At 43.8% G+C, this 27,117-nt stretch overlaps 2 protein-coding genes across 7 annotated transcripts in view; both read right to left on the reverse strand.

Annotated features, from left to right (window-relative positions):
- LOC146183160 (uncharacterized) overlaps window positions 1-27,117 on the reverse strand; it is a 150,895-nt gene that overhangs the window by 20,083 nt on the left and 103,695 nt on the right. For 4 of the 6 annotated variants that reach the window (XM_084609058.1, XM_084609061.1, XM_084609057.1 and 1 more), the window contains 2 exons: window positions 4,484-4,705; window positions 531-623 (listed from right to left, as the gene is read on the reverse strand). In XM_084609058.1, the coding sequence (XP_084465184.1) occupies window positions 531-623; window positions 4,484-4,705 (315 nt within the window). The remainder of the gene's footprint in view (window positions 1-530; window positions 624-4,483; window positions 4,706-27,117) is intronic. The other 2 variants (XM_084609059.1, XM_084609062.1) reach the window with 2 other exon arrangements.
- Window positions 16,968-25,273, reverse strand: LOC146183161 (uncharacterized). The gene is made up of 4 exons (XM_084609540.1): window positions 25,259-25,273; window positions 24,474-24,673; window positions 19,778-19,853; window positions 16,968-19,032 (listed from the first exon to the last, which is right to left on the reverse strand). The coding sequence occupies exons 1-4, from the start codon at window positions 25,271-25,273 to the stop codon at window positions 17,902-17,904; spliced, it is 1,422 nt and encodes a 473-aa protein (XP_084465666.1). The 3' UTR covers window positions 16,968-17,901.

Here is a 27,117-nt window from a genome sequence, read left to right on the forward strand (position 1 = left end):
AAATGTGGATTAAAAACTGATGAACATTATTGCTTACACTAAGTTCATGGCCTCACTACTGCAATGCCACCTTTAATTAGATGTGGTTGCCTGGTTCATGCGCAACAACATGAAAATCTGCTTACTAGAATTAGAAATACGCGATAGGTCGCCCATTCAGTGTCTAGTGTCTCTGTCTCATCGTAGCCAATGGCAAAATGAAATCCCAATACAACCATTGCACCAATAGCAAAGAAGACAACTGGTCCAATACACATGGCAATAATAATAATATTAATAATAATAAAAAAAAAGAATCACAGAAGACACCTCTAAACTAGACTTTAGCACTACCAACATTCACCTTCAAAGATAATTGTGTGCAGTTGACTATTCTACAAGGAAGTGGGAAGTCCTAATAACAAGCTGCAACCAAGGACAGGTGCCACACCCGGCAAAGCCACGGCAGCAGAGGTGCAGCCAAAGGTAGAAAACATGCACTGCTCAGAGCCAGGGGGAGCGATCATGCCGAATACAGAACAAGCACGTACATCGGGGTCCTTATCATCGGGCAGGATCATCTGGTTGGGGCCCTTGGGAAGGAGCTTCCCAAAAATGCCCCCCAGCCAACTCTTGCCAGCCACCTACGGACATCACAATGGCAAGCCTGTCACATTACTCTGGCACGGGTTCGGCTCACTATCACCACCACACATGCCACACATGAGAAAACACCAGTCAGTTAATGGCACGGCTGCCCATACTGACAGCAGCACATGTTCCTGTTATGAACCAGCATAGATTACAAATGTACACATCATCATTAGGGCGCCCCTACGGGCTGTGATGCGTCTAAATTATACCCACACACGTTACAGATACACTTGGCTACCATGTACCTTACACAAGCACTTTCCCGCGCCACTACCTATAAACATCAGCCACACCTGAGAGCAATGGGTCTGTGAGAACTACAGTGCAGTTTAGACCTCTATCACCACCTAACATGTGGCTAAGTTGCTGCGCCAGTTTTGGGTGTGGGTCCAATGGCTAGCGTGGCATGCCTCTTTTTCTCGGGCTAGCAAGGCAGATCCATCTCACCCCTCATTCAGTGTACAGAGGAGCCATGGACAGTCTGACTTGATGCAGCTTAACAGGCCTCCTTCCAACAGCTCTTCACCCACATACCATGGGTGCCACTCCAGTGCTTCTGCCTTGCAAACACTGGGAAAAGAAGCTCCCCAGTTGGCCTCACCCCCTCAAACGATTCCTCAACAACCTGTGGGTGGGTCTTGCTCGCACTGGTTCTGATTTGCTTGAGAAAGTTACTGCACTATTGCAATAGGGACAGTCATGAAAACAAAAACCCATCACCATCCAGGGAAACTTGACTTCAGGAGGAGAAATGCAGTCAGGGTGGTTTCAGTGCCTTTGAAGTGAACATCAACCACCCTGGTGCTCAGTCTCTCTCAACCGAGGCCGTGGCCAACTTGGCACCTCTCAGGCTCTCTCTCAAACATCCGTTCCTATGATTGCTGTAAAACTGACTGCATGCCTGTTCATTAAATGGCCCCTGCACACAATTTCAGACCACTGTACATTCAGTGATCACGCACATAGGGTGAGCCTGATCACGTGTCACTAAACATCGAAATAAGGCCATAACGTTCCTGCAGCAAATCCTTAAGCCAATGACATCAAGTTAATCATTTCATGGCCACAACTAACCAATCTTTTCATTTTTGCAGAAAGAACTAAGAACAGGGTGGTCAACCCTGTTTTTATTTTTTTCTACACACAAACAAAAAATAAGAAATTTTGCAAAACTAAAGAAAAAAAAAAAACACCCAAGCTTAAAAATTTGCCAGAAAAAAAAAAAAAATCCTTCTGGTACATACAGCAGCAAAACTGGAAGTTTGTTTCAATACAAAATAGAATCCTACTAAAACGCTACAATAAACAAATGAACAGGGAAGATATTTGAAATGGCATCCAATTCCAGGCCAATACACAATTCCTTGACGTGAAATATAAGTTGATCAGTGACACTAGCATCAACTAGGCACAGTTACGTTCCTCATGTAACCAATGCTGACTCCTGTGACCTAGTAGACCACTGCCGAGATTGCAAAAGGCAGGCTTGGCAAGCGAAAACGATGCGCGCCACAATTCAAGAACACCACTTTACTGCTCACAATTAGAGGTGTGCAAATATATACATTTTTGGATATGAATCATATATAAATATAGGAAAAAAAAAAAAAAAAAAGAAATGCCTTCAAATATCAAATCGAGTGTTGAATATCCGTTCAGTGAAAGAAATTAAAAAAATAGAAAAAAAAAATAGCAAACATTGTTCAACTCGTCTATTTCAGAATGCACAAGGTACTTGCAAAGAAGATTAAATTAGAATGCCCTACTGAAAAATCCAGCATAAATTTTATACAGGACTCCGTATACCTGCTTATTTTTTGTACAAGGAGGAGTTGCATGAAACTGGGTGGAGCCATCATTGACGACTGAGTAACACTAAACTCGTTAATTTGGCCTTCAAGGGACCAGAAAAAATGCCCCAATTAGACGAAAGCTCGGATTTTCGAATTGGCCTGAAAAAACTGCCAAGAACTGCTTGCATCACGTTAATTTTATATAATGAACACCTGCACGATGGCTATCTGCATTTCAGATGAAGCCGAAGTGATAATACCGTTATTTCTCAGTTTCGCAAGTGCTTCCCTGTCGGGAAGGTCCCTCTTCACAAAACAGCCCCGTTACAATTTGAGGATCCTTCACGCACAGTGCATGCAGACAAGCAATGCGATTAAGTGCACAGTGCGGTGAAACTGTCGTGAATTAAAAATTTTCGCTGTATTTGTATAGTCGGTAAATTGTAAATATTCAGAAAATTCCGAATAGCAGTTTTTGAAATATGAATAGAATAACAAACCTATTGGATTCGTATTTGAAATTACGAATATTCGCACACTCCTAGTTCGAGCACTGCATACAAATAATTTGCGAGTTAAAAGAAGCCTTTCACACTGCTAAATTTGCTGACACCCATGTCAGCACTCCATCAGTCATACTGAACGCAATGAAATTACCTTCCTTGAAGGAACATGATTTTGCCTCACATACCACCTGTTTTCATCTGTTTTCATCTACCACCATTCATGATTCCTTGCACAGTTGTAATAATGCTTTTCTTGCATCTCTGCCCTTTCGAGCATTATAGTACTGTTCTCTTTTTTATAGTGATGTTCAGTTGCAAGTCTGCACTTGTGCTGTGTCGTCTTCTCATTTGTCGGCGCTTTTCGGGCTCGTTAACAATGAATCCATATCAACTAGCCCAACACATGACATTAATACAAAACCTCATTAACCTCACAGTTTATCCAGCAAAATTCAAACTAATCCAAATGCGATACACTGCTTGTGGCAATGGGCACTCAGGACCACCATACTTAATTGCAAAAAAAAAAAAAAAAAAAAAATCACTACCAGTATCTACTAGTTTTCATCGTGCACAATTGCTGTTACTTCATTTATGAGCACTTGAACATGCCAAAACAAAACATCCTCTCTAAAACTAAACAATATGCATGCCGTCCATCTTCTTCACCGCTTGCAATAACAATGACCGAGCCGAATTTTTTTCCCTTTCCTTCCCCAGTCTCTCTAAATCAGCCACTTGTGCTATGATGCCATCTGTGATGCCTCATTAGGTGGTTAAGGAGCATTTAAAAGCTGTGAAAGACTGTTTGGCTGCATTTAACACAATAATGGGGTTCCCCAGAGAAACAATGAAACTACCTGGATACTCTTTGAATCCAAGGTGACTACACCTATATGCACAAGTCGGGCTATCTTTTTTGCCCAACAAAATACCTGCACTTTACTCGCAAGCCTCTTACACCTGGCGAAACAGGCAGGGACATCAATTCTTAACAGCCTCAACAGTCTAACTGAGCTTCTGTACATGCTGTAACGCGGCAAAACTGTACATGGGCAAGCAAGCACACTTCAGGCAAAGCAAGGGAGACAAAGAGAAGGCCACACCCCGCGAGATCCTCTCACTCAAACTGCATTCAGTTCATAGCACTGTCACCAATGGCATATGAAATGCCACACAATTACCCTCCCCCTCGCCTCCCCTTCACATTTGTGTAGGCATTCTCTAGGCAAATGGCTCAGGTCTTGGGACTAGAACTGGGCTTGCTGATTAAGTTCTGTGCACCCCTTCCTCCCTTGTGTCTCCCTTTAACTGTCAGTGTTGTAATCTTTATAACATCTGAAAGCAGTCATAGAATGTGATCAAGCTGCAGTCAATATTTAAGAGCCCTGCCTCTTCAACTCACCTTTGTCAGACCCAACAGCTCTGTGCCTCAGCACTTAAAAAATGATGTACACTGCAGTACCTCTGCAACTCACCAGAGAACACTGCCATCATGAACCGTGTATCAAACAAGCCCAGAACAGCAAAGCGGACTTATGAAGCTCCCACCTGTGTCTTGGCCTTGTTAGCGGCTGCTGGCTTCGATCGTTCAGATTCAGAAGCCGACTGGTCTGTGGTGAGCGATGACTGTGGTCCCGACGGCAGGCGTGAGCGCCCGGAGGCCAAAGCAGCACTGTCAACACTGTCCCGTCTGTCCCGAGTGTCTGTGCTGCTGCTTACACTGCTAAGACGCTCCCGGGACGCCTGCTGATGTGGCGGATGCTGGGCCTGCTAAAGTAAAAGAAAGAGGCACTTTAAATACAGGGTAACACAGTGACATTAAATGCTTGACAGACTGAAACAACAATCTATGTTGAGATGCCATTTCAATGCCAGGTATGAGGCAGCAAGCTATCTTTGAAATGCATGTCACATATACACAGGCATTTAACGTACCCTGTGATGCTATACCGGGATCAAGTGGTATTATGTTGCCACACCTGAAGCTAAAATTGCAAATCAGGGTTATGACCATCACTCATGGCAAGAAGAAATAGTGGAGGCTAGGAAAGTACACCCACTGAAAAGGTACACCTTTTTCTATTCACAGTACTCACTGAAGCAAAGTACACAATGCACTGCTAAAATGCTCTGCCTTACAGTAGGTGTGTGCGAGCTTCTATTGGACTTGACCTACACTCGGTAGTACACTCGAAGGTGTCTACCCTCGGTAGTAGTTGGTTGTCTTCAAGTAAGTATAATCAGAATAACAGCTTAGGACCTGACAAAACGTTTGTATACTTTATCAAGGCTAAGGAAAAAAGAAAGAAGAAGAAAGGAAAGAATTTACCCTACAGAGTTGAAACTCAACAAAGGAAGCAAATGCAAACCAGTCTAGCTGAATGGTCAAAGCATGCTACACACCGAAGCAAACCATATGCAATAGAAAAACAGCCCTCGAGCATTTTAACACTTTTTTTCCCCACAAGAAACTATGTCTGGGATCAACCAAGTCTAGTAGCATGCATGGTGTGTTATTCCCTGCACTGTCTTTCTATTTCAGTAAAACAACAACAACATGCTAATGCAGTTAGTCCAAATGTGCTGTCACAAGTTTTGCACTGTGACGGTCATATGAAATTAATAATAATAAAAAAAAAAGCAGTGGGGAGGAGGCATTATGGATGAGTCAGAGAAGGTGCCTTTAGAACAACAATTCCTGTGTGATGGTAGCAATTTTTTTTTGCCCCAAAATAACAGCTAAAAACATTGAACATTAACAGGTGGAAGTGCCAAATCAGTATGCAAAACTTCTAAGCTCTTCACGATTTGCAGTCCGTGCTACCACGCTTACTTTAACAAAGTCTGATAGAAAAGCCCAAATCTGTAGAAGCATGTAAATACTATAACGTCTAAAATGCTGTCAAATAGTAAAAATCTGATATTTGACACACATGTTTCCTATTCAAAACCTGTATTTGCTAGGTGTATGTGCTGGAAATGACACAAAGGAGACGTAGCTTCACTGACTTCTTATCAAAGAGTCAGAGCTGACTGCCACACCAGCAGTTGCTTTGCTATGCATGAAATTCCGTAATAATGGGCAACCAAGTGAGCCTAAAAGGGAGTTAGAACAAGGCAAAGAGAGACGGGTGCCCCTATTTGCTGTCTGACATGCGGTCCATCTGCCTATAGCCAGTGTCTATGGAGTCGCTGCTTAAAAGCAACAGCTGTACGATGACGCACTCGCAATTCAGCCTAGCAGTCAGAGATCCCACCGACAGAACTTGCACCCTTCAAATACATTGGCTCCGCATGTAGGTCAACTCTCTCAAGACAGCTTCAATGAATTTTTTTTTTTTTTCATGTAATGACCTTGTGTGTTAAAAGCAACTACTGTACCATTTAACCTCAAAATTATTCGAAGAAAAACACTATTAGTAGCTTCTAGCCAGGAAACCGTCATTCACACAGGCCTATAAGTCTGCTTTGTCATGCCAGCCATTACATATATACTTTTTTCCCTTGTCTGCTGAAGTGAGCAGCTAAAACAAGCAACAGTTATCAATCCCCAGCTTTCCCCCTCCCACTACTCTGCTATGCATCCCATGCCGATAGAGTCAGCACGCGAGATACTAGCACGCCGAGAACAAAACAGCAATGCTTTGAGAAGAACAGACCCATTGTCACAAAAAGAAATCAATCGGCCCAATACTTGTGGAAAACCAAAACAGACTTAATTTAACAGAAATTTGATTCTCTGGTTGAACCAAGCCAGAACCAAATGAGTAAACTCCAGGTCAGAGAAGTTGCCAGACACAAACGGAAAAAAGAAAAATAAATAAATAAAGAAAAAGCCCAAGTTTTGAACCATACTAGAAGCAAAAGCTTTTATCAGCAATATAATTTCAAATAAATATATCCAACTTCGTGTCCCACTGTGCAAGAAATAACTTTATGCCCTAACAGCAGCCGCCATATCTAACGACTGTTCTCACACTGAGGCTCTATCATAACTATACCAGTGACCTGGTAAGTGGACAAAAGCCACACTGGCTTGACCTCTAGCAGATATGCAAAAGTTCCACCTTTTACATAATACGACTCCCAATCTTGACAGCTTGCACTCCCAGGACCTATGTTCACTGCCTGTATATTCCAACAAGAAAGACGAGAAGCTCAACCACAACGACAAATATATTTATCATCAACTGACGCTGTACATCTTTCAAAACGCCACTACATAAATGCACACTGCCACAGCAGAAGAGACACCACATGTCAACAGGCACACATCAGAGGGTGCAAGCTTTGTTCGTATACAGTCATACCCCATTGCATCATTCAAGGTTAAACCTTACCCCACACATTCTAAATTCCAAGGTTTTATGCAAAGGGTATCAATGTTGGGTCAATACTTTCTATTGCGAGAAAAATTCCTCGCACATGGCATGCCAAAAAATAATGACAATTTTTCATGCAGCGAATGGACACCGAATTAGCCTGAATTCCAACTTGTGGCCCCTATCAATTGAATTACTGAACTGATACCAAAATGGGTCAGGGTAGCACCTTCCACGTGGCAATAGCTTGCAAGACACAAGCACCGCTGCCTGCCTGAGGATAGTATTCACTCAAACATACTTTGTACCAACATCCCTAAGTTGCAAACTGTGCACATTTTCCTCATAAACAACAAGTATGCCCAGAATAAAAAAAATTCTTTGCATGCCGCTGCAGAGAAAAGAGCTATGCATGTGTGTCCAAAAATATGCGCAACAGTAATGTGCAAAATATACAACTTCTGCTTTGCTTGGCTAGGATTACATAAACCGAGTGCTCTCATTTTACATTTATCAGGGCACATTATCGCTACGCAAAATCACAGCTGCTTAAGTATGAACAGAGTGCTTAATTATTCCTTAAACACAATGCACAGTTGAGGTTATAGCACCTGTAGGACCCCTGTTACCACTTCCGCCTGCCTACTCGTGACATGCCCTTTACCAATTACCCCACAACAGACAAAAGAAAACTTATGTGACACCGCTAGTTCAAAACAGAAACGAAACTATAAACAAAAGAAAATATTTTTATGGTATCTCACAAGACCCCACTGCTTATGTTATCTCACAAGACCCCACTGCTGTACATTCGATCATTCTAATAGTACAAGCAAGAGCCAATCCAGAGTACTACAAATACGTGGCACTAACTGGAATAAGTCCACACTATATCCAACTACCAAGATGCAGGAAAGACCTGGTCAGAGTATTTTGGAGAGATCTGAAGGAGTATGACACACCTTTGGCATGGAAAGTTCACAAGGGCTTAAGTCTAGTAGATGATCACAAAGCCAAGCAAAACTGCTTAACAAGAGAAGTGCACTTGTTTAAAGATGCCCTAAAGTCTTCTAACCTCCCGTGGTTACGCAGAAGCAATGAAAGCTTAAAACAAATGTCTGCAGTGAAGATCTCTATTAAGAACGCCCATTAATGCCTGTCTTCACTTGCAACTAAACTCAAGTGTAATATTTAAAAAATGTACATATTCTCAGCAGGTCTTGTGCACATTATAAAGCACATTTATCTTTTAAGGAGATTTTAAAAATGTATCCATGCTGCAGCCTTAGTGCCTCTCTCTCAAGTCTGAAGAGGATATGCTGCCACTTGTATTAAAAAAAAAAAAAGAAAAAAAAAAAAAGCGAGAGTCTGGGCTAGTTTTTTTTTTTTTCAAAACTAAGGCTTTCCTACCAAGAACAGGTATGCCTCTCCTTAGCATTGGAATGGGCTAGCAATAACTCAACAGTGGCACTACAGACTGTTAAAAAAGCATCCTCTGTTGCAGCTACCAGACATTTCAGTTGCAAAAGCTACGCATAATGATGAAAGACAAAATATGCCGATTTCCGCAAACACTACTGTCATTCATTTGGTGCCTCGACTTCAAATCTTAGAAATTTATAAGGAATGCTTCTTGGAAGGTGACGTCTTCTGTCGACATTCATACCAGTTTTGTCAAGCCCATGCAAATGACATACGTTGCATTACAGTTAAAAAGGCCATGAAAGGATAGTTACTAAGGCTAGAAAAAGTGTATAAACCAAAAATGTTCTGCCTGGATCACTTGTCATTGTAACACAAAAATTTTAAACCTAGCCTCACTAACGTAGAAGATATAGGCAATAAAAAATGAGATGCCCCTGTTCTACTGTAATTCAACGCACACGGACGTGCAAGAAAAATATGAACAGATGGCACCTGAAACAATGAATGAGCGGGAAACGGCCCGCCACATCCCGCTTGCATCACTTGGGAACAACCAATACGAAAAGACTAGCCCGAATCGCCCATTTTAGGTCAGCAGGACGCATGAGTCTATTCTGCTGATTTAGTGCATTTTATAACACTGTTCCCACATTTTATTCTTTCAGGTAGATTAATGGCATAGCAGCAACCGTGGCCGCAGACACACAAGGTTGCTAAATGTTGAACTGAATGTCCACAAAACATAACGCAGGCAACTTGCATACAATTTTCAAACAGGAGGGCTGCTTCTATTCCAACGAAAGCAAGCACGAATCTTCGACGTGTAAAAAAAATTTTCAGTCGCACGACTTCTCGAGAGCCAAGGCAACAAGTGGCCAAATTCAGACAAGGCTTCAAAATGTACCGCATCTGCAATCCTCAATTATAATAGGATGGCGCCCTTGGAGGCATTGTTACATGGAAGATTTTGCCATTTTCAAAAAACAACACAAGCCCAACTTAATGCCACTATTTTTCCTTTGCTACTACATGAAATTAAATTTAGTCTGCAACTAGTCACAATGACAACCTGAACAGGGCACCCGAGAAAAGTGTATGATAACCTGCGAAGTTCTGTAATGGATGGTATCTGTTGGAAAGGTCTTATATCAGGATGTTAACAGTCGAAAAATATTTAGTTATGTCATCAAGGACGGAGACATGCAGAAGCTGATACAGATATAAGACAAGAACAAGTATGGCAGTTAGCGAGAGCAAACAAAACATAGCCAACGCTGCACGATGGAAACAAGTGGCACATTAATGCAGCATTTTGTGGGAAAGAGTGAAATGTTTCAAAATAACCACATATTCCTTGCACTGAAAAAGGAACAGATGTGTAAGCTACAGCACCAAAAAATTCCAGCAACTTGTCATTGGATGAAGCCTATGATGGCAGCAGTCAAATGGCATCGGGGACAAGTGTGGTATCAAGTCCTAGTATTCTACCAAGGTATTTTTTGAAAGGTAGCATATTAAAATCAATTTTCCCTGAATAAAAGTGTCAAGACTAGACAATTATCCGCTTTCTTTGGACTTTGAGCTAACTTCACATTTTCGAGGCCTGCAAGACCTAATTGTTCATTCAATACATATATTATGGTGAGGCTACCCCAAAAAAACAAAACAAAATAATGTGCCTCTGCTCGTGGTTCATTCAATACAGTTGGTCCCAAAGCAAATGTGAATCAGTTCCCAAAACTTAATGAAGATGTCAATTTTAGTGAATTTTACTACATTTTACTATGTGGCAGGAAACGAATCTGCTGCAAGACTGGAACACAAATGGCACTAAATGTAGTTCATTTGGCTATACGAGACAAAAGGATGAGACAGCTCATGCTTCAGAATGGTCTAAGCAGCCAGACTTGCACAATCACGAAGTCCACTGCTGTTAGGAACTAACTTTGTACTTTTCTTTTGAAGGGCCACTGACTGACCACCACCCTTTGGTTCAAAATGTGCTCATTCTGGTGGCTGTGAGGCATTGTCATCGGAACATGCGGCCGTAAACTTTCTTTGAAAATTCATTAATAGTATCGCAATTGAGCTGCTTTGTCGTGCTCCTCTCCTTCGATCCCTCCTTTTCCTCTGTGAGGTTTTTCTCTCCTCCAAAAGGCAAAGTAACAAAATTCGCTTAAGTGCAGAGACTGATGGAATACATCAGATGCCTAATCACGGCCCCACTTTGGCAAGCATTTTCTTAGTCTCAAAGCACCTGTAGCCTAGCACAATGGATTTACCAGATTTCTGGCTTGCAGCTTCTGTCTGCTAAACCAAGTGTTGTTATGGCAACAATCAAGCCTAGCTTCGCTATGCATGGTTATTGTTGCTTCAGGTGGCCACGATTACCATGACTATGAACATGACCAAGGTCAAGGGCAAAGCTAATTAATACAACTAACACTGATCAGGCCTAACTAAGCACAGGTTAGTGAATAAAGTCTTAATGTGCTTGAACGCACACCCATGTATTAACACCTTCCTAGGCCTAACTGCACATGTTAAGCCTAACGGGCCTAGCTAAGCCTGTACCACTTTTACCATACCATTTTACGCGCTCTCGCATGTAAAACTTGCGCTTAGCTACAGCTAAACCACTGTCATTACTTTCATGCATTTCCCTATTAGGAGTACTTTTGGCAGGAAGGAGGCTGCTTGTAGCGGTGTTTCCATATTTCAAGAGTTTTATTTTATTTTTGTCATTCCTCTATGTGGACCCAGATGATTCAATGAGGTGACCAACTCAACATGTTAGCAAGGATCCTTTTCATGCTTGTATACTTCCAGTGCATCCCATCCATTTTATGACCAGAGTAGTGTGTGTCCCTACTGTTAAAAAAAAAAATCTAAGGGGAGCATTGAGCAGTGCGCTCATAATGGTCAAGTAGCCAGGTGTCGGAGCTCAATGGGACAGCTTAAGAGCGATCTGGGAAGCCTCGGGGCATTTCTTGAAAGGAAGCCTGTGCTTTTCTGTGTTTCAAAGTGCATGGCTGCCAACAGCACTGAGACAACCAGGACAACAGCAGTGCACCAGGTGGATGTCTAGAACCATTGTGTGGGCGAGTGAGGTAACATGCTGAAGCATGCATGGACAGAAACTAGTTCTTGTGTGCGTGCATGTGTGAAAAATGACCGGAGTGACTGAAAAAAAAATGTGTGTGGAATGAGGAGACAACGTAACGTTGTAGCTGTGCATCATTCTGTGCTACATCAACAAAGTTGGCTACACCTTCCCTTCACCCGCCATTAAGAATGATGAACCAAAGAGACACTTCTTGCGAATATGTCATGGCCATGGTTACGGCAATGCCAATGGATGGAATTCCAGTGTAGAGGATCAGGAGGTTGGCTTTTTGAAAAGAAGCACGACAAGCACCAGAGTTATTTTTTGCTGCTTTTCAGGGCACATATGATTATTATTATTTTGCAGAGACTTATCTTCAATGCCTGTCATCTAAACAGTGCTTGTTTGTTTAAAATATCCAGACCCTTGTCAGTGACCCTTTGAGTACACAAGCAGCAATATATATTTTTGTTAAAATAAGACACAGAGACAAGACATGGGTATATGATTTGAAACCATGGCAAAGAAAAAGATCATTCTCAGACAAAGCACATGCTACACCAGCCACACTGTGGTCCTTCTCACTATGCAATAGTAAAGGAAATAACGCAACATGGAAGCAGAAAATTTGAATAATATGCTCTATCACAGACACATTCTCGCATGACAAACCCCCTGCATCCCCCACCCAAAATCACACACCATAGCTTCGACGGAAACACCCAACAGAGGAAACCTGCTGCGATTGCCCATTTGTGGGCTTGCATTACTTGTTTCTCTGAACTGAGCAAAATATGCGGTTGCAATCAGAGACAGTGTGTATCAAACTACCAGACAATACATGGAATGGCAGCTTGATCCAATGCATATTAGCAGAGAGAAGAAATCGCTCACCAACCCACCGAGCAAAATTAACTTCAAGAGCTGAAGAAAGTCAGTGCCCCCCACCCAAAATAACACACCATAGCTTCAATGGAAATATCAGTGATATTTCCATTGGGGTTCTGTGACCACTGGGCTTCACAAGATCAGTGCGCAGCGACAAGAAACGACCGTTCCCTGAAACCCTGTCAACAGGCACATCGTGTGCCACATTCAGGAGGGAGCACAAATATGCACGAGGCGGAGTGTGCCGAAATAAATGCACCAAGTGTTAGCACCAGCATACAAGAGAACAGTAGAGGATAACAAATATCAAGAGACAGAAAAATGTAAACAATCAGGCAGAATATCATAGCACCAACGCAGCACTAATATTCCCATTCCTTTCTATACACATGCCACTTAGCAGTTAAAATGACAGAGAATGAAACCAGCACTCTCATATACCCAACATCAAAGTCTATAGAAGTTAATATGAAAGAACAACGACCAAGTTTGGCTTTGTGCATTCTTAAAGAGCTTTTCATAAAGCTTGGGAAAAACTGGAAACCAATAATAAATAAAATCAGGTTATTAAGTTCAAATGGTGCCTCTCCTCAGACAAAAAAAAATTTCAACCGTCCCCTACTGGAAAACAGCTCCAGAACAGCATGTCAGTGAGGATTTAACAATAGCAAGTTAGTGTAATCATCAGTAAGCAACAACAACCCAACTACCATCCCATCACCAGCTAAGAGGTGGTAGTTGGGAAAACAACCGTGCTATAAGGAATTCAGATTCTGACATAAGGAAAGGTGCGCACTCACAGTGTTGTTTCCTACTGCCTTTGCTCAACTGGACCAAGCACACCATCAGACATTTTGCGCAATTCTGCACCAGTCTGCTGCAGGAGAAACACCTCTTCCACTATGCTCCCTCCCCACTTCCTCATCTTAATTACCACTAAAATATGAACTCACAATCCCCTTCCAATTCACACAACACAGATGTCCTTCAATGCTATGTCCGATCATTCACTTTTCTGGCTAATGCAAGAGAAAGCAAACTGCACCAGCATGCCCTGACTGTGTAATCTCTTACCTTAGTAAGTTGCTGGTCATAACATAGAAGAGCTGAGCAGGCACGCTCAAGCAATTACTGTTCTTAAATTATTATCCTTCTGACCTTGTTCTTCGAGGTGTGGGTCTGTCACAACCACAGGGACCCAGATATATATATTTCTCCACTGCTTCCAGCCCCTTACTACCATTGGTTGGAGACCACTGCTTTTTTGCCTGAGTGGAAAGTATTAAGCCACAAATTTAATAATTATAGAGAGACGATGCCTCCATGCTTGGCTCCTTTTATGACTTTCATTTTCTCACTCAAACTGAGGATTGAGGAATCTACCTTGCATTCCCAGATAGTGTCGAGCATATGTTTTGCGCGCTATCTCAGCACGCTCAAATAACGCCGATTATCTACTCAACTGCCCACTTGTAATTTATGTCAGCCACAAGTGGGCACTCATTATTTAGCAGATTTGCCAGCAACCTACACGGCAAACGAGTTGCAGCTAATTTGTTAAGAATGCCAACGAATTACCTTTCAAGAAATATGTAATCACAGGTACTCATTAAATGAATGCAAGCTCCTCCGGTTTGTTGCAAGTATGCCTTATTGTAAACATCAGGCAGGTTGCAACTCAGACAGAGCCAAATGTTTGCCATTTACAAGGCATTGACGAATAAAATTTAAAAGCCTTCTCTTTCTATTTGGTCTTACGTTCATTTCTAGAAATATCAAACCTAGCAGTGAATGTGTTAAAAGCGTACTAGATAGTTTTTGCCCAACTTTCCTTCTTTCTGAAAGCTACAGCCGTCAGAAATTAATGGGGCAGAGAAAAGATAGCCTAGATAGTGAGTGATAGCTAAAAAGAACAGGGGAGAGAGGTATGTACGCTGATTACAAAACATAAAAAGTAAATAAGTCTGTGCCCCTCGTGCACAAGTGTCCAGGCACTGTCCAAGATGTAACTGTATGTAAGCGGCCACTGCTCATAAAAAGTACTGCGTATACAAAGCAGCATGAATGCAGCATTCCATCACTAAATGCACACGTGGCACACTGCACAAGCAGCCCGGATGTCAGGTTCACCTATGCCTATCAAGCTATCTTTCCTGAACTGCTGCAGGTCAGAAATCTGTGTAGGCTGCAAATGCTCTAAAAAAAAAAAAATATCACCTTCAGTTTTATATTCCGTGCAGCATTGAAATGTTGCACATGAGTGTGCATGCGTGCATAAACACACAAAAATGTTTATGTCGTCCATCAGTTCTAGAGGGCACTTAGACTAACATAATGTCTGCCTTTTAAAATTCATGCAACAACCAAAATATAAATGTGGGTAGCGTCATTTTACACTATGAAGCCAGGATATGAGAGCCAAGGATTGTGCGACCAGTCTATGTAACTGGAGCCCTCACAGAGTCACAAGTGAGGTTGCTGCCCGTCAGCGGTTTCGTGAGCCAGTCAGCTGTGAACTAATAACAGTCACCAACTAAAACACAATTCTTAATCATGACTAGTTACTGGCCAATTTTTCTCTGTGCATTTTAACAATGTAGTTGCTGATAACTATTACCAACTTCTGACAAACTATACTGCTAGCACTTACCTACACTTAGCTGCACTGTTAATTGCATCTACACTGTTAATTGCACCCAATTACACAAAGCAAAACTGACACCTACTACAACTCTCCCTAACTGCCTGTCAAGTGTGGCAACGTGAACTCTGAGGGGAAAAAGATAAAACACGTGCTCTAAGATTAAATGCATTTGCGACCCACCCAGCATCACTGCCTGCAGCAGTCAAAGACCTCACAGAGGAAAGTAGCAAGGTGTGCGTTGCCCTCCGCAGGAGTCTAGTAGACAACCCTTACACTGGGCCTTTGTGAGCACGCACACACTATCCTCTGTTTTGGCTCTGAGCTCCATGTGTGGTTGCTAGCAGACAGACTGATTGACACTGGTGCACTACAGTGAACTGAGTTTCAGAAAAGCTTGTGTCTGGACATCAGAAAACAAAGTCCCGCGCGACAGATTTCGAAGCGCTCTAATAAAAGTAAGTTCTGAGCCAAGTATGCTTCACTTGTGTCCTTTTTTGGATAATACAATATTCAATCAACATGCTTTCATCTCCACTGCACGTGAGAATCATACCAACGAGATTTCACTAGTACCTAAAGAAGAAGAAGAAGAAGAAAAAAAAAGAGTATGCACATGTAAAGACAGATGCTAAAATTACCGGCTATCGCATGTAAGAATAAAATGAAGTTGTGCATCCCCTAGCCAAGCAGCTAGACACTACACGAGCAAGAACTTGTAACGCTGGCACCCTGTTTCTACTAATCAATGTGGCTACAGCTCCTTCGTGAAACCTTGCTTTTTGCAGAGTGGAAACGAGCAGGGTAAATGCAGAAACTTGCTTCTTGCAAGCTGTCTGCAGCCCATTTAACTATAGCTCATGCCATTTGCACCAACTACGCACAGGTCCTGCTCCTAGCAGCACCTCTCTCTGTACTGCCGCCGTTACTCCCCTGTTGCTGCCCCTGAATGATGCACATTGCAGCCGCATGCTTAAGTGTTTGCGACACCTGGTCATGCATTTGCAGCCAGGGACAATGAGGCCCACAAAAATAATTTGACAAATGTCCCTGCGTACACTAGCATCCATGTTAGGCTACACTGATTACAGCTACACTGGCATTTTCAGCAAGAAGGATTAGCTTTGTTCTTTACTATTACAAGTGCTGTTTCACTTTACAGCTTTGAAACTACTTCCCGAAAGTGTTGCTGTAAAGGTTAAGGAAACCTATTCTAAAGAAACCTGAACCAACATTGTAACGGTATCATTCAGACCGATCTAGTTATTTGATCTCTACTGACCATGTTAAAACTTAAGTGCCCATGGCACTGGAGTCTCAAAATTGCTCCAAGCTAAAAAACAGCATTTACAATTGGTACTTTGACAGTCCAGATGCAAAAAAAAAAAAATGCCATTCATAAAATCAAAGAATAAGGACATATTTGCCCTGCACTAAACACACTAGTGATGCTATAAAAGCTACAGCCTGAAACTGTTGATAGCACAATCACAATTTTGCTCATACTAGTGAGCACATGTACATTTGAAGCTATGCTAGCTACGCAATAAAAGACATACAAAGCAACACTCGAGAGACAAAATGTATGCACAATGACACGAGATGACTCAAAACCAAAGGATTAAGCGTTGCATCCAGCACAACAAATATTGAAGGCATAGGTGTGTTACTATGAACATTGCTTAGGAACAAGTAAAAAAAAAAAGAAAGGCCCCAAACAGCTGCAACAAGGGCAACTGCCACCAGCCAGGGGCTGCCACTGAAAAGGAGCTGTTGAAACTACAGTGAAACCTTCCCTTTCTGACCTCCAATAAGGTGGGTGTGTGCACAACCAGTTGTAAAAGAAGCTCGCACGTATGGCTGCATCAGTATGCATACGCCTGCATATTTTGATGCCTTTTTTTGTCTATGCTGCTGGCTGCAAAGCACAAGGCCCCTATCATGTGACAATTGCAAGAGAGAATAGATTCCCACACAAACTTTGCCACAGTGACCCGATGCTATCACAGCCCAATGTGACTGGACTCTGCCTGTGACTGAGAACATTTCATAACAGGCCAACATCATCCTGTAGCCACTTTCACTTGAAGCAGACTCCCAGGTGATGTGCCCTTCTCCTAGGCCATGTGCTTTATACTTGAGCCATACAGCCAGTCCCAAGCTCAAACACAAGCTAAGGTCCACACTGTGAGAAGAGCACACTAGCTCACCCTGGCAAACTAAGTTTAGCTGTGACAACTCAACAAATAGCCCAACAAACAGCCCAGTTCAGAGCCCAATTGGCTCTGAACTGGCTCAAAAAGTGATGAGGTGCAACATCTCGCAGAAGCATCAGTGTTTGCTACTGCCAATGTTGCACGCTTCATTTCCTAGTACTATGCCAATGAGTTTTCAGCAAATAAAGTGTCATCCTGCAAGTGGCTGTTCACATGTGTGCAAGCCCCCCTGTCTCTGGTAAAAATTCCTGCGTCCAGGCGATTTCAAGTTCCCCCTGCATGTCCATAAGATCCCTATTTGTTGGAGCCATAGGTGAAGTAGATAAGGAAGTTTCACTGAAATTTCAACCTCTTTAATTGCATCCGGCTCACGACTTGTGCACTTTGGTATCCCCAGAAAGAAAATGCAAGAAGCTGGAACCCTTCCACTTGGGCAAAGGTGCCACAGTTTTGGTCTCCCCACTGGAATCGGATGGCGGCTGGCCGTGCTTGTGTTTTCTCAGTGGGCTGGCCTGACGCGCTTTACAGAAAGATGAAGCTTTGCTCTCGGGCTCAGACTCACTGGTTGATGCAACTGAGCTCTTGGCGGTGTCACGACTTCTGCGGAGCGATGAGTCTGCCGGTTGATGCTGTGCATGTCCCTGGCACAGGTTGGGTGCTGCGCAGCAGAATGCATCGACAGGAAAAGTTGCAACACTAAGACTTCCCTCGACCACATTCCGGAAAGGAGACTTAGCACCGCGCAGACCCACGGGCTCATCAATAGGAAATGTGCCTCCAAACACCAGGGGAGGCTTCCGAGGTCTGTTTGCCGCAGATCTGTGTCGCCACGTGTCTCCCCTCCGACGCTGTGATGATGGCGACTTCTCGAGTGGTTCGGCAATGCTGACTACCTTTGGCTCTCTGGGTGACGTCACTTCTTCCTCCTGTTCCTCATCCACCGTAGAGGCTACACCGTCCGCTCGATGGCGCGAGACATCCAGTCCAAAAACGCGTCCGAGGGCCCGTTTGCAGAAACGGCCCGGACTCATTGGATGGCGCTCTGGTGACCCGTCGCTGCTTTCAGTACCACCGCCAAAAGACGATGGCAACCCCCCGTGACCACTGCTGCTGCAACAGTGCACCTTCTGCCGACGCAAGATTCCTTTTGTTGGAGGCCGAGCGACTGCTGCTGGCACCACAATAGTCTCACTGCCGCCACTCCTTGTGTGCTTCTCAGGTGAGGAGCAGTCAGCTGAGCCGCTAGCTGACAGTGAGAGCCGACTGAGGCGTCGCAGTCTGGCTGCCAGGCTGCGTCGGCGGAGGGAGCCGCCTGGTGGCGTTCTCAGCAGAGGTGCGCGCAAATCTTCAAAGGCACTGCTGCTCTCGGCCGACGATGCGGCCGCAGTTGTATCATCGTCTGCTTCTTCCTCTCTTTCAACTCGGCTCACTTCTTGCCCAACAGATTTCGGCACAGGCTCAGAAGATGCTTGAGCAGCCACAGCTGGTGCTTCCTCTTCCTACGAGGGCGTCCCCAAATAGTGCGTCCAGGGCAGAAAAAAGAGCGAGAAATATCAGTGAATAGTTGAACCACCCACACTCAAAACATGGCTCGTATACCACACAGCCCATACTCTGTAGCAAACTTACAGAGCAGCCTGGGATATTGGCAAGAGACAGACACTGTGCCCCTCAGCTACGTCCCAGGAAAACCAGCAGTGAATAAGAGCACAAAGACTAGTTGGCAGAGGCAGTGAACATTACCAAGCACACATTTTGACAACACGAAACAAAAAAGAACGCTGCTAAAGACACTACAATAAAAGAAAAAAATCTTCCAATCACTCAAAAATAATTAATAGTACTATCTCATGAGGAAAAACTGGATTAACATCCATTCTAAAAGTGAATTTTTTTAGTCAAAAGGGAGTTTATTCATCAGACTGCTCACACTAGAAAACAGCAAAGCTGTTTGTGAGCTGCTGATATTCCTCAAGCCTGATGCTGGCAATCCTTTTGCTGTCGTTTCTTAAGCATTCTTGTATCTTTCAGTGCCCCTTAACAAGAATCTGACCGGCAAATTGACAAGCCCGTGAAGCTCTGCCTCAAAATAAAAGATCCACTTGGAAATCTCATTTTCCCTCTCGCCACCCAGTGGCCTTCCTTTCGCTTTCATATCGTCAGATATTCTAGTAGCAGACTCTACAAAAACATGATCCTGGTTGGTGTGACAGCGCGATGAGCCTTTGCTCCCCGGGCGCAAACCAGCTTGCCAAAGTGTGCCAGGCATACCTGCAAGTGCACGTCAACCAGTGGTGTGCATTTTGCAATCCACAGCTGACTGAAAGCGGTGAGCAGAAAAAGCAAAGCATGTGACACGTGCCCAGGGAGACAGAGTTGCTTGGGCTGCCATGTCGACGAGAACCACATTTTTCAACATCTGAAACAGTTCTTACTAATGCTGAGCTACAAAGCTCAAGTTGCAATGAGGCCTCCAACTCTTACAGTTAAAACATTAACTGCACTGCACCGGTCTCACATAATAACTTGAGAATTACCAAACTTAGAGGACAGCACCAAACAATCTTCAAATTTGAGCCCAGTACAAAGAAAGACATATCATGATCCATAAGTATCCCATGCGATCATACCTCTATTGTGACTTGTGGGCAACGGCAATAACAGTAGTAGCAATGGCAGCAATTTACTGTGTAAACAAATATGGTATTGAATGCAGACCATGAAATACCATATCTGGGCAAATCCAGAGAGCACGGCTAAATGACTAAAGGTACCAGTATGCGGCAATTGAAATTATTCTCTTTATATATGCTATTTATGCATGAAATGTAACTAAATTTCACCCATTTCACCCATTGGACGTCTACCAATTTAGAACTGCAACTAATTCTAAGCAAGCGGAGCAATTGCAAGTAACCCCTCGTGTCCAAGTTTTGGATGTCAGCATGCTTGCAAAGGTCTGTTGTGTGATAATACAATCAGTTACCTTTATAAGCCTAGTAATTTCGAATGTAATAGATATAATTTACCATGCATATTCACATGACAACTGTTCTTACAAAAATCAATTTACAAAACAATTACAGGCATATAAACAGCTTTATTGAACTCTTTAATGTCTTAGGAGGTCAGGCAAATGATCATTTTACTGCAATTAATACCAAAATGCTGCAGAGAGGAGTTACAGCAGCTGCCCAAAAAGTGAAAGCTTAGAAAATGAACCTTAGCTTATTTCCACTGTTGCCTGATCTATCGGCTCAGTTTGCCTTTGCTTTCGGCCAGAGAAATGTGGCAGCGCAGCCAATGGAAGCTCTGGCCTCTCCTCCGCTTGAACATACTGGGGTGGGTTGTGCTCAGTTATTGGAAACCCATGCAATTTGTGGTGCACCCGGACTATAAGAAGACCAGTTTTCTCACAATGAGTGTGACCACACATAAAGAAAATGTCATCTTAGAATATTTGTGCAGCATGTTTCACTGCAATATTCTGTCATGGTAGAGAGAAGACCTGATGGTTGTAAAAAAAAATTAAGCTGAGGAATCAAATTTTGACAAACTGGGCATTTTATTGGCCACCTGCTCTAATTAATAGTGAAACTGAGCCCAATGGAAGCACCAGAAAAAGGCTTGCTGAGGTTTTAAAGTGAAGACCCACCAGGCAGGTTAGTTTTACCAGATTACTGTCAAAGTGTCATGTGCACATGGCATCATGACATCCACCGCAACAAACAACTGCATCAAAGATGGCAAAACTGCCCTGGTTGGAAATGGCTTCCTTTAGATATTTCCTGCCTTTCAAGGCAATTTCACACAGTACGACCCAGTTGCAAAGCCTTAGTTCCATAACAAGAATTACCCAAGACATCTTAAATACAAGAGGATAGAATTTGTTTCAAGAGCAAACTGTCACATCAGGGCATTAAGCAACTTGGGCACACTGTGTACGACTAGAAATTGCGCAGGGCTTAAAGGGCAGCATGGGAGCACCTAGTCATAAAACAGCAACATGTCCTAGAATTTACTTCATACTGACAGCTGTCAGTGGCCTACATTTTTAACTTTGTTTGTCTGAGATCACTTACCCTCCTGAGCTACCCAGCTGCGACACCTGTATCGAACCCTAGTCAAAAAGAGTGTAATCACTGCACTCCAGATGGCCTTCAGTAATTATATGCATCCTTTCATGCTGATTAACATCAAAAAGCCGCAGCGGATAGACCAGTACTAAATGTTTGTTCCTCTCATTACTGCCTCAAACCCCTTTCCTCCCCCACAGGACCAGCCAGTCAGTATGAGCCATTACAAGCAACTCTGCAAAGCTAACATTGTGCATCTAAGTGTTAGTTAATATTTATGCAGCCACTACAGTAAAACTTCGTTATAAGGGATACTCAAGGGAACCAAAAAAGATGTCTCTTGTAACCGAAAATTCTTACCAACTGGTATGTGTGGCAGTTTAGATTTCCTTATCTAAATTCTGTTCCATATCAGTGTCCTGTCTTGTTGCAGTATGTCAGGAACCGAGAAAGAGTGCCTCCACTAGAATGGAAAGTCCCTGTTGTTTCAGCCACTGTCAACACATTCCAGCGTGACTGAAACAACAGGGACATTTTGACTTCCCAGACAAGAGGAGGTACTCCTTCTTGATTCCTGACAAATTGCAACAAATAAAGGACACTGATATGATATAGAATTTAGTCTGACAAGGAAATCTAAACTGCCACATATACAAGTTGGCATGAGTCAGCTGCACTGTTTAGGCATACCTGGGTAAATTGTGTCTCTCGTAACCATGTCTCTTGTATGCAATGTTGTTAACATGGCAGACATAGGAAAACCAACCAAACCAATTTCAAGTGTCTCCTATAACCAAGTGTCTCTTGTAACCACGTTTCTTGTAATGAGATTTTACTTTATGTGTGTGTGTGTGTGTGTGTGTGTGTGTGTGTGTGTGTGTGTGTGTATTTTCTTTCTATACTGACTCCCTCCATTGCCACATCACATGAGGAGCATAAAAATAAAGAATAAAAGGTAACATTCTTTAAACATATAAAAGCGCTGCCAATAATGTAGGTATACGTGCATGCTAAAGCACAATTGTTACACTTTTCAAAGTAGTCACCTTGGAATGCAGTCCATTTAGTACAGGATCAGCTGTGCACCCAAAACTGTGCTGTACAATCTATGTAATGCTCTACAGGAAAAGGAAATAACATGCCATTGAAATGCACAGCTCGTCATATTAGGGTACCATGTTGCTTGAGCAAAGAGCTAAGGTCATAGTTTCATGAGTGAACCAGACATGAGTGCTTTCAGATCACAGTAAAGATGCTTGTAAAAAAAAATAAAGAGCCTCAAAGTGGAAAACAAGAAGTGGAAACCTGAGCTTGCATCAGCTGCAACTGAACAAGCCATTCATGACATCTGCAGCTCAGAAAGGGCAATGCCAAAACCCACGTGTGCAGACAAGCCAGCATTACCAGTTAATGCCAAGTAAAGGCACTATCAACAGCTCTATGAGGTACGGCCTACAGTACACTATTAACACAAACACACTCAACACTCACAAAGTGCTCTCCTCACAGTGCAAACGCAGCAAGTCTGCAGACAATGTCACAATAAGGTTGTGATGTTCACTCCACAACCAATGCACTATAGTTACCAACCACTGCCTAGCAGAACTTTTTTTCCACTTTCAATCGACCTTACAGGAAGAAGGTGCCGTTGCAAGAAAACTTGCACAGACTGCTTTTAAGCAGTCTGTGCAAATTTTGCAGAGAGAGTCAAAGAAAAAGAAAGCAGGCCCAGACGAGCTTGGTCCAAATGCATGGCTGCATAACTAACGACACAAAACCTACACCTTGAAAATCTAAAAAGGCACTTGTGTTGAGATTAGTATCATACGAGTATTAGAACACTGTGCCACTGCAGCACGTGGCACAAACACGTGCACCAGTGCTCAAATTTCATAGCCTTCAAACTTTCCAGTGTAAAATAGCTTCCTGCCACTTTAAACTAGTCTAGACTACAAGGATACCACCGGAAACTCATAATATGATGTGCCTCCCAAAAAGACTACGGCAGGGAGAGAAAGACCCAATTGTGCCTTCAGATTCTCTGGTGGGGCATGGCCTGAACTAACACCACCATTCAAAGAAAGTTTGTTTTCCGCCTCTTACTCCTATACATGAAAATTAATGCACCAGCATTTTCCCAGCTCCAAGATGGCCACAAATGCATGCAGCAGCTGGTTAACCAAGGCTAGAAAGCAGGGAGCAGAGAAAAAAAAAAAGCAGGAAAGAGGCACAGAAAGGCTATAACAGTCACAAATCCAAACGTAAATCAAAAAGGGGATGTAGGAAATAAAAACAAATGAAGGAGAAGGTGCCACCTACCGACAACTGGGGGGTAGCGTAGATGCCAGCCGCAAAATGGGCGCACGCAGAACGGCGATGACTAAACGTGCTTGTGTGCTGTTGCGCGTCACTTCTCGGGACGCGGTGCCATGTTCAAAGAAAAAATGCCGCACAGGAGTTTCGGGTCGAGGTAAAAACCCAAACAAAGAGGCAAACAAAGATGAACCAAGGCAGCATACGCACAGGAACACAAGGGAGATCGGACCAGTGGGAATGCAAGGGCCCCCACTCGCCACTCCTCGAAGAACTGCGAGAGGACAACTCGGCCTTTGCTTGCAGAACTGCCCTGTAGCAGCACGGCTGCTGCCGTCGCTCTGGGCGGTCACTCAGAGAGCCCGCACAAGCTACTCAAAGCTGTCCGCACCCACTGCATCCACGTGCTAAACAGTCACGGTGGCGTGGCTTGCTTGGTTTCGAAAAGCAGTGTTTCACATAACGTGTCACATCGTCGCACTTTTTGAAAACAAAACAGGCTTTCACAGACCAGCAGGGCTAGCTATATGAGCCCGTTTCAGTACACACACGTTCCCTTGCACGGCTCTCTTGGCCACCGGCCCTGACACAGGCCGGGTGCTACAGCTCGTGCTGGAGTGCCACACCCTCTTGGCTGCACAAACAGAGCCACCACCGACACAGCATATTCGCCCACACCCAATACAGACGAGTGGCACTTCGCACCCATTAATAAGGCCCAGCACGAACCACCCATGGAGAGTGGCATCAGCTGAAACCACCAAGAGAAGCAACAAGGTACAATAAAACTATCTCCCGACACTTTGCCGAAACAAACAACTAAAAGGCACACACATTGCGCCATGAGGAGAGAAACGGCGAGGAAGGAGGGAGGCAGCGCGACCTTCTCCCACTCCTCTCATTTTGGGTGATGCCGAGGGAAGGGCCGGCCAATCAATATGCAGACAGAGGGGGAAAGGAGGCGGGGCACAGACCATTAACCCAATTGAACCCTCCCTGCTGCTGCGTATCTTTGTAGCTTCTCTCTTTTTTCTCCTGTCCCAGCCGTGCAATCTTTCTGTTTGCCGTCCCACGTGGCTGAAGCAGTTAATCAGTCCCGCATGCATGCGCAGACCACACCCCTTAGAAACCGGCTGTCCTTCGCCCCCGTTACAGTGAGGAAACACGTGCCAATCAATATAGCTCCCTTTGGCATCTCATCAATCTTGAACTTAGGGCCCGTTAACAAATGGACTCCATGTCAAACAACTACTTGTCTTTTCTCTTTTTCTTTTCTTTGCCTCTTCAAGCTAAAAGATGTTAATGTCTTCAGTTTTTGATGCTTGTATATTCCCACCATGGCAACATGCATTCTTGTCAACAGAGTCACAAATCACTTTCCCGTTTCTGTCATTACGAGATATGCTACTACTGAAGTTTTTGTAGCAGATATCTGAATGGGCGCTGATAGAGAGAGAGAGAGATAGAAAAAAAAAAAAGATACCGCAATATTAAAAGAAAGCTACTGTTATTCCCCAAGTAAATATTCTGACAGTACACTCTTATATTTGCCTCTATCTAACCTCTAGCAACCAGTCCTTCTCCCACAAGTAAGTACTGCACACATTACCCACAGAGAAGCATTATTCAAGGTCAAAAAACAAGCTTCACTGTCTCATACCTTAGATGTATTGCGTGTTGCACAATATCAAGAGAATTGCAGCTAGATTTGAAGTCGTAATTCTTAAGACGCTGCTCAAACTGCCAAAGTTTTCACGCACGATAATAACAGAGGATAAAAAAAATATGTATGCAGCAAGAAGCATGAGGAAAGATTCACTCCATGACACAAAGGCCCTGTCTATAATATCCTTCTGAGCTGTGGTCAAGCCAAGATTGTCAAAATAAAAAAACACACGCTGTCATGTAACGGCATGGCGATTCCCTACATAATTGGTTATTGTTTAAAGGTCCACGGAAACGGCCCCCAAGAAACCACTGATAAACGTGTTCAGTGTGTAGAACACATCCTTTTGAGCATTAACGCAAAGTATAACTCCTTGGAACAAAGCCAGCGATTTATTATTTTTTAAAAACAGCGTTTTTTGAAATTCGCGGGCAGAGGAAATGTCGCTTGGCTGTGTCGCATGGAACTATTTCCTAATCCCGTGACGTCACGGGTCGGTTGACTGGCAAGGCTTGCTAGAAGCTGCCATTCGCTGCGGTCACTGCAACCATGACGTCACGAACACACTTCCGGTAGCTGCGAAAGTCGTCTGCTTGTGCGCTGCTCGAACTCTGTGCGGGCTGTTACAGCTCGCCGCCCTTATCGGTTAGGTGGCCATTGCCCATTAAGTGCAACAACCGAAGTGACGCAGGGATCGGCAGAACGAAGCTGCATTTACAAATATTTTATTTATATAACGTGGTTTCAGGAGTGTCGGAGTGTCGTCCGACGAGGCGTCAACAGCACGGTCAAGCACCGCACGATGGCAGCACCTCCTTGACCGCCGTAAACAACGCCGCTGTGGCCCCTCCTCCCGCATACCGTTCGCGAACCACACGGCGGATCGTTAGCACCGATGTCCGAAATAAAGCGTGCTAAAATTTGCTGGCGTCTGGAATACTGAGCCGAATATCAAGTATGAAGCCCTCGTGAGGATCGCTGACCAGCAGCAAATTGCTGGTAAGAGTGATAGCCGTGATACAAGCTAGTTTCTGCTCAAGCCAGCTGCCGCTGGTGCATTTCGGCTGATCCGATCTGCTCGTACTAGCTCTGCGATTAATGCGTCGGCAGAGTTAATCCTATAATTATTTTACTATGGCAGGATAGGAATCACTATAAGGCAGTTTCATAAGTAGACGATTTACGACAGCGTTGATCATGTTCCAAAGCGTCGACCGCCGCGGCTTCGAAGCGAAACAATAGGCCTAGCGACGACTAGGGACGGTCACGCACGGCGCCGGCGTTCGCCACGCTCGCACGTTCCACCCCCGCGGTAATTGTGTAACGTACCTCAGCCTGCTCGCGGCATCCCGTGCTGCAAGCGTTGCAAACTCGTGTACTTTCATAGCTAAGGCCGCGTATTTTTTGGCGTTCTGCTCAGCAACAAGCCGTTCAAACGATACTGTAGGCACGACAAGGCTTCAGTACGCAGTCGCTGCGCTGTCGGCCGTAATCGAAGACGTCGGGCGGCACCATAATCTATACATCGA

The sequence above is a fragment of the Amblyomma maculatum genome, chromosome 7, assembly GCF_055883805.1.
Source record: "Amblyomma maculatum isolate TAMU_Amacu chromosome 7, ASM5588380v1, whole genome shotgun sequence".
Lineage (NCBI taxonomy): Eukaryota > Metazoa > Arthropoda > Arachnida > Ixodida > Ixodidae > Amblyomma > Amblyomma maculatum.

Coding starts and splice junctions, on each gene's coding strand:
- LOC146183161 (XM_084609540.1), bottom strand. Junction 19,854..24,473: donor AGAGAGCCGTGCAAGGGAAC/GTGTGTGTACTG, acceptor CACCGCTTTCAG/TCAGCTGTGGATTGCAAAAT. Junction 19,033..19,777: donor TGGCACACTTTGGCAAGCTG/GTTTGCGCCCGG, acceptor ACGCCCTCGTAG/GAAGAGGAAGCACCAGCTGT.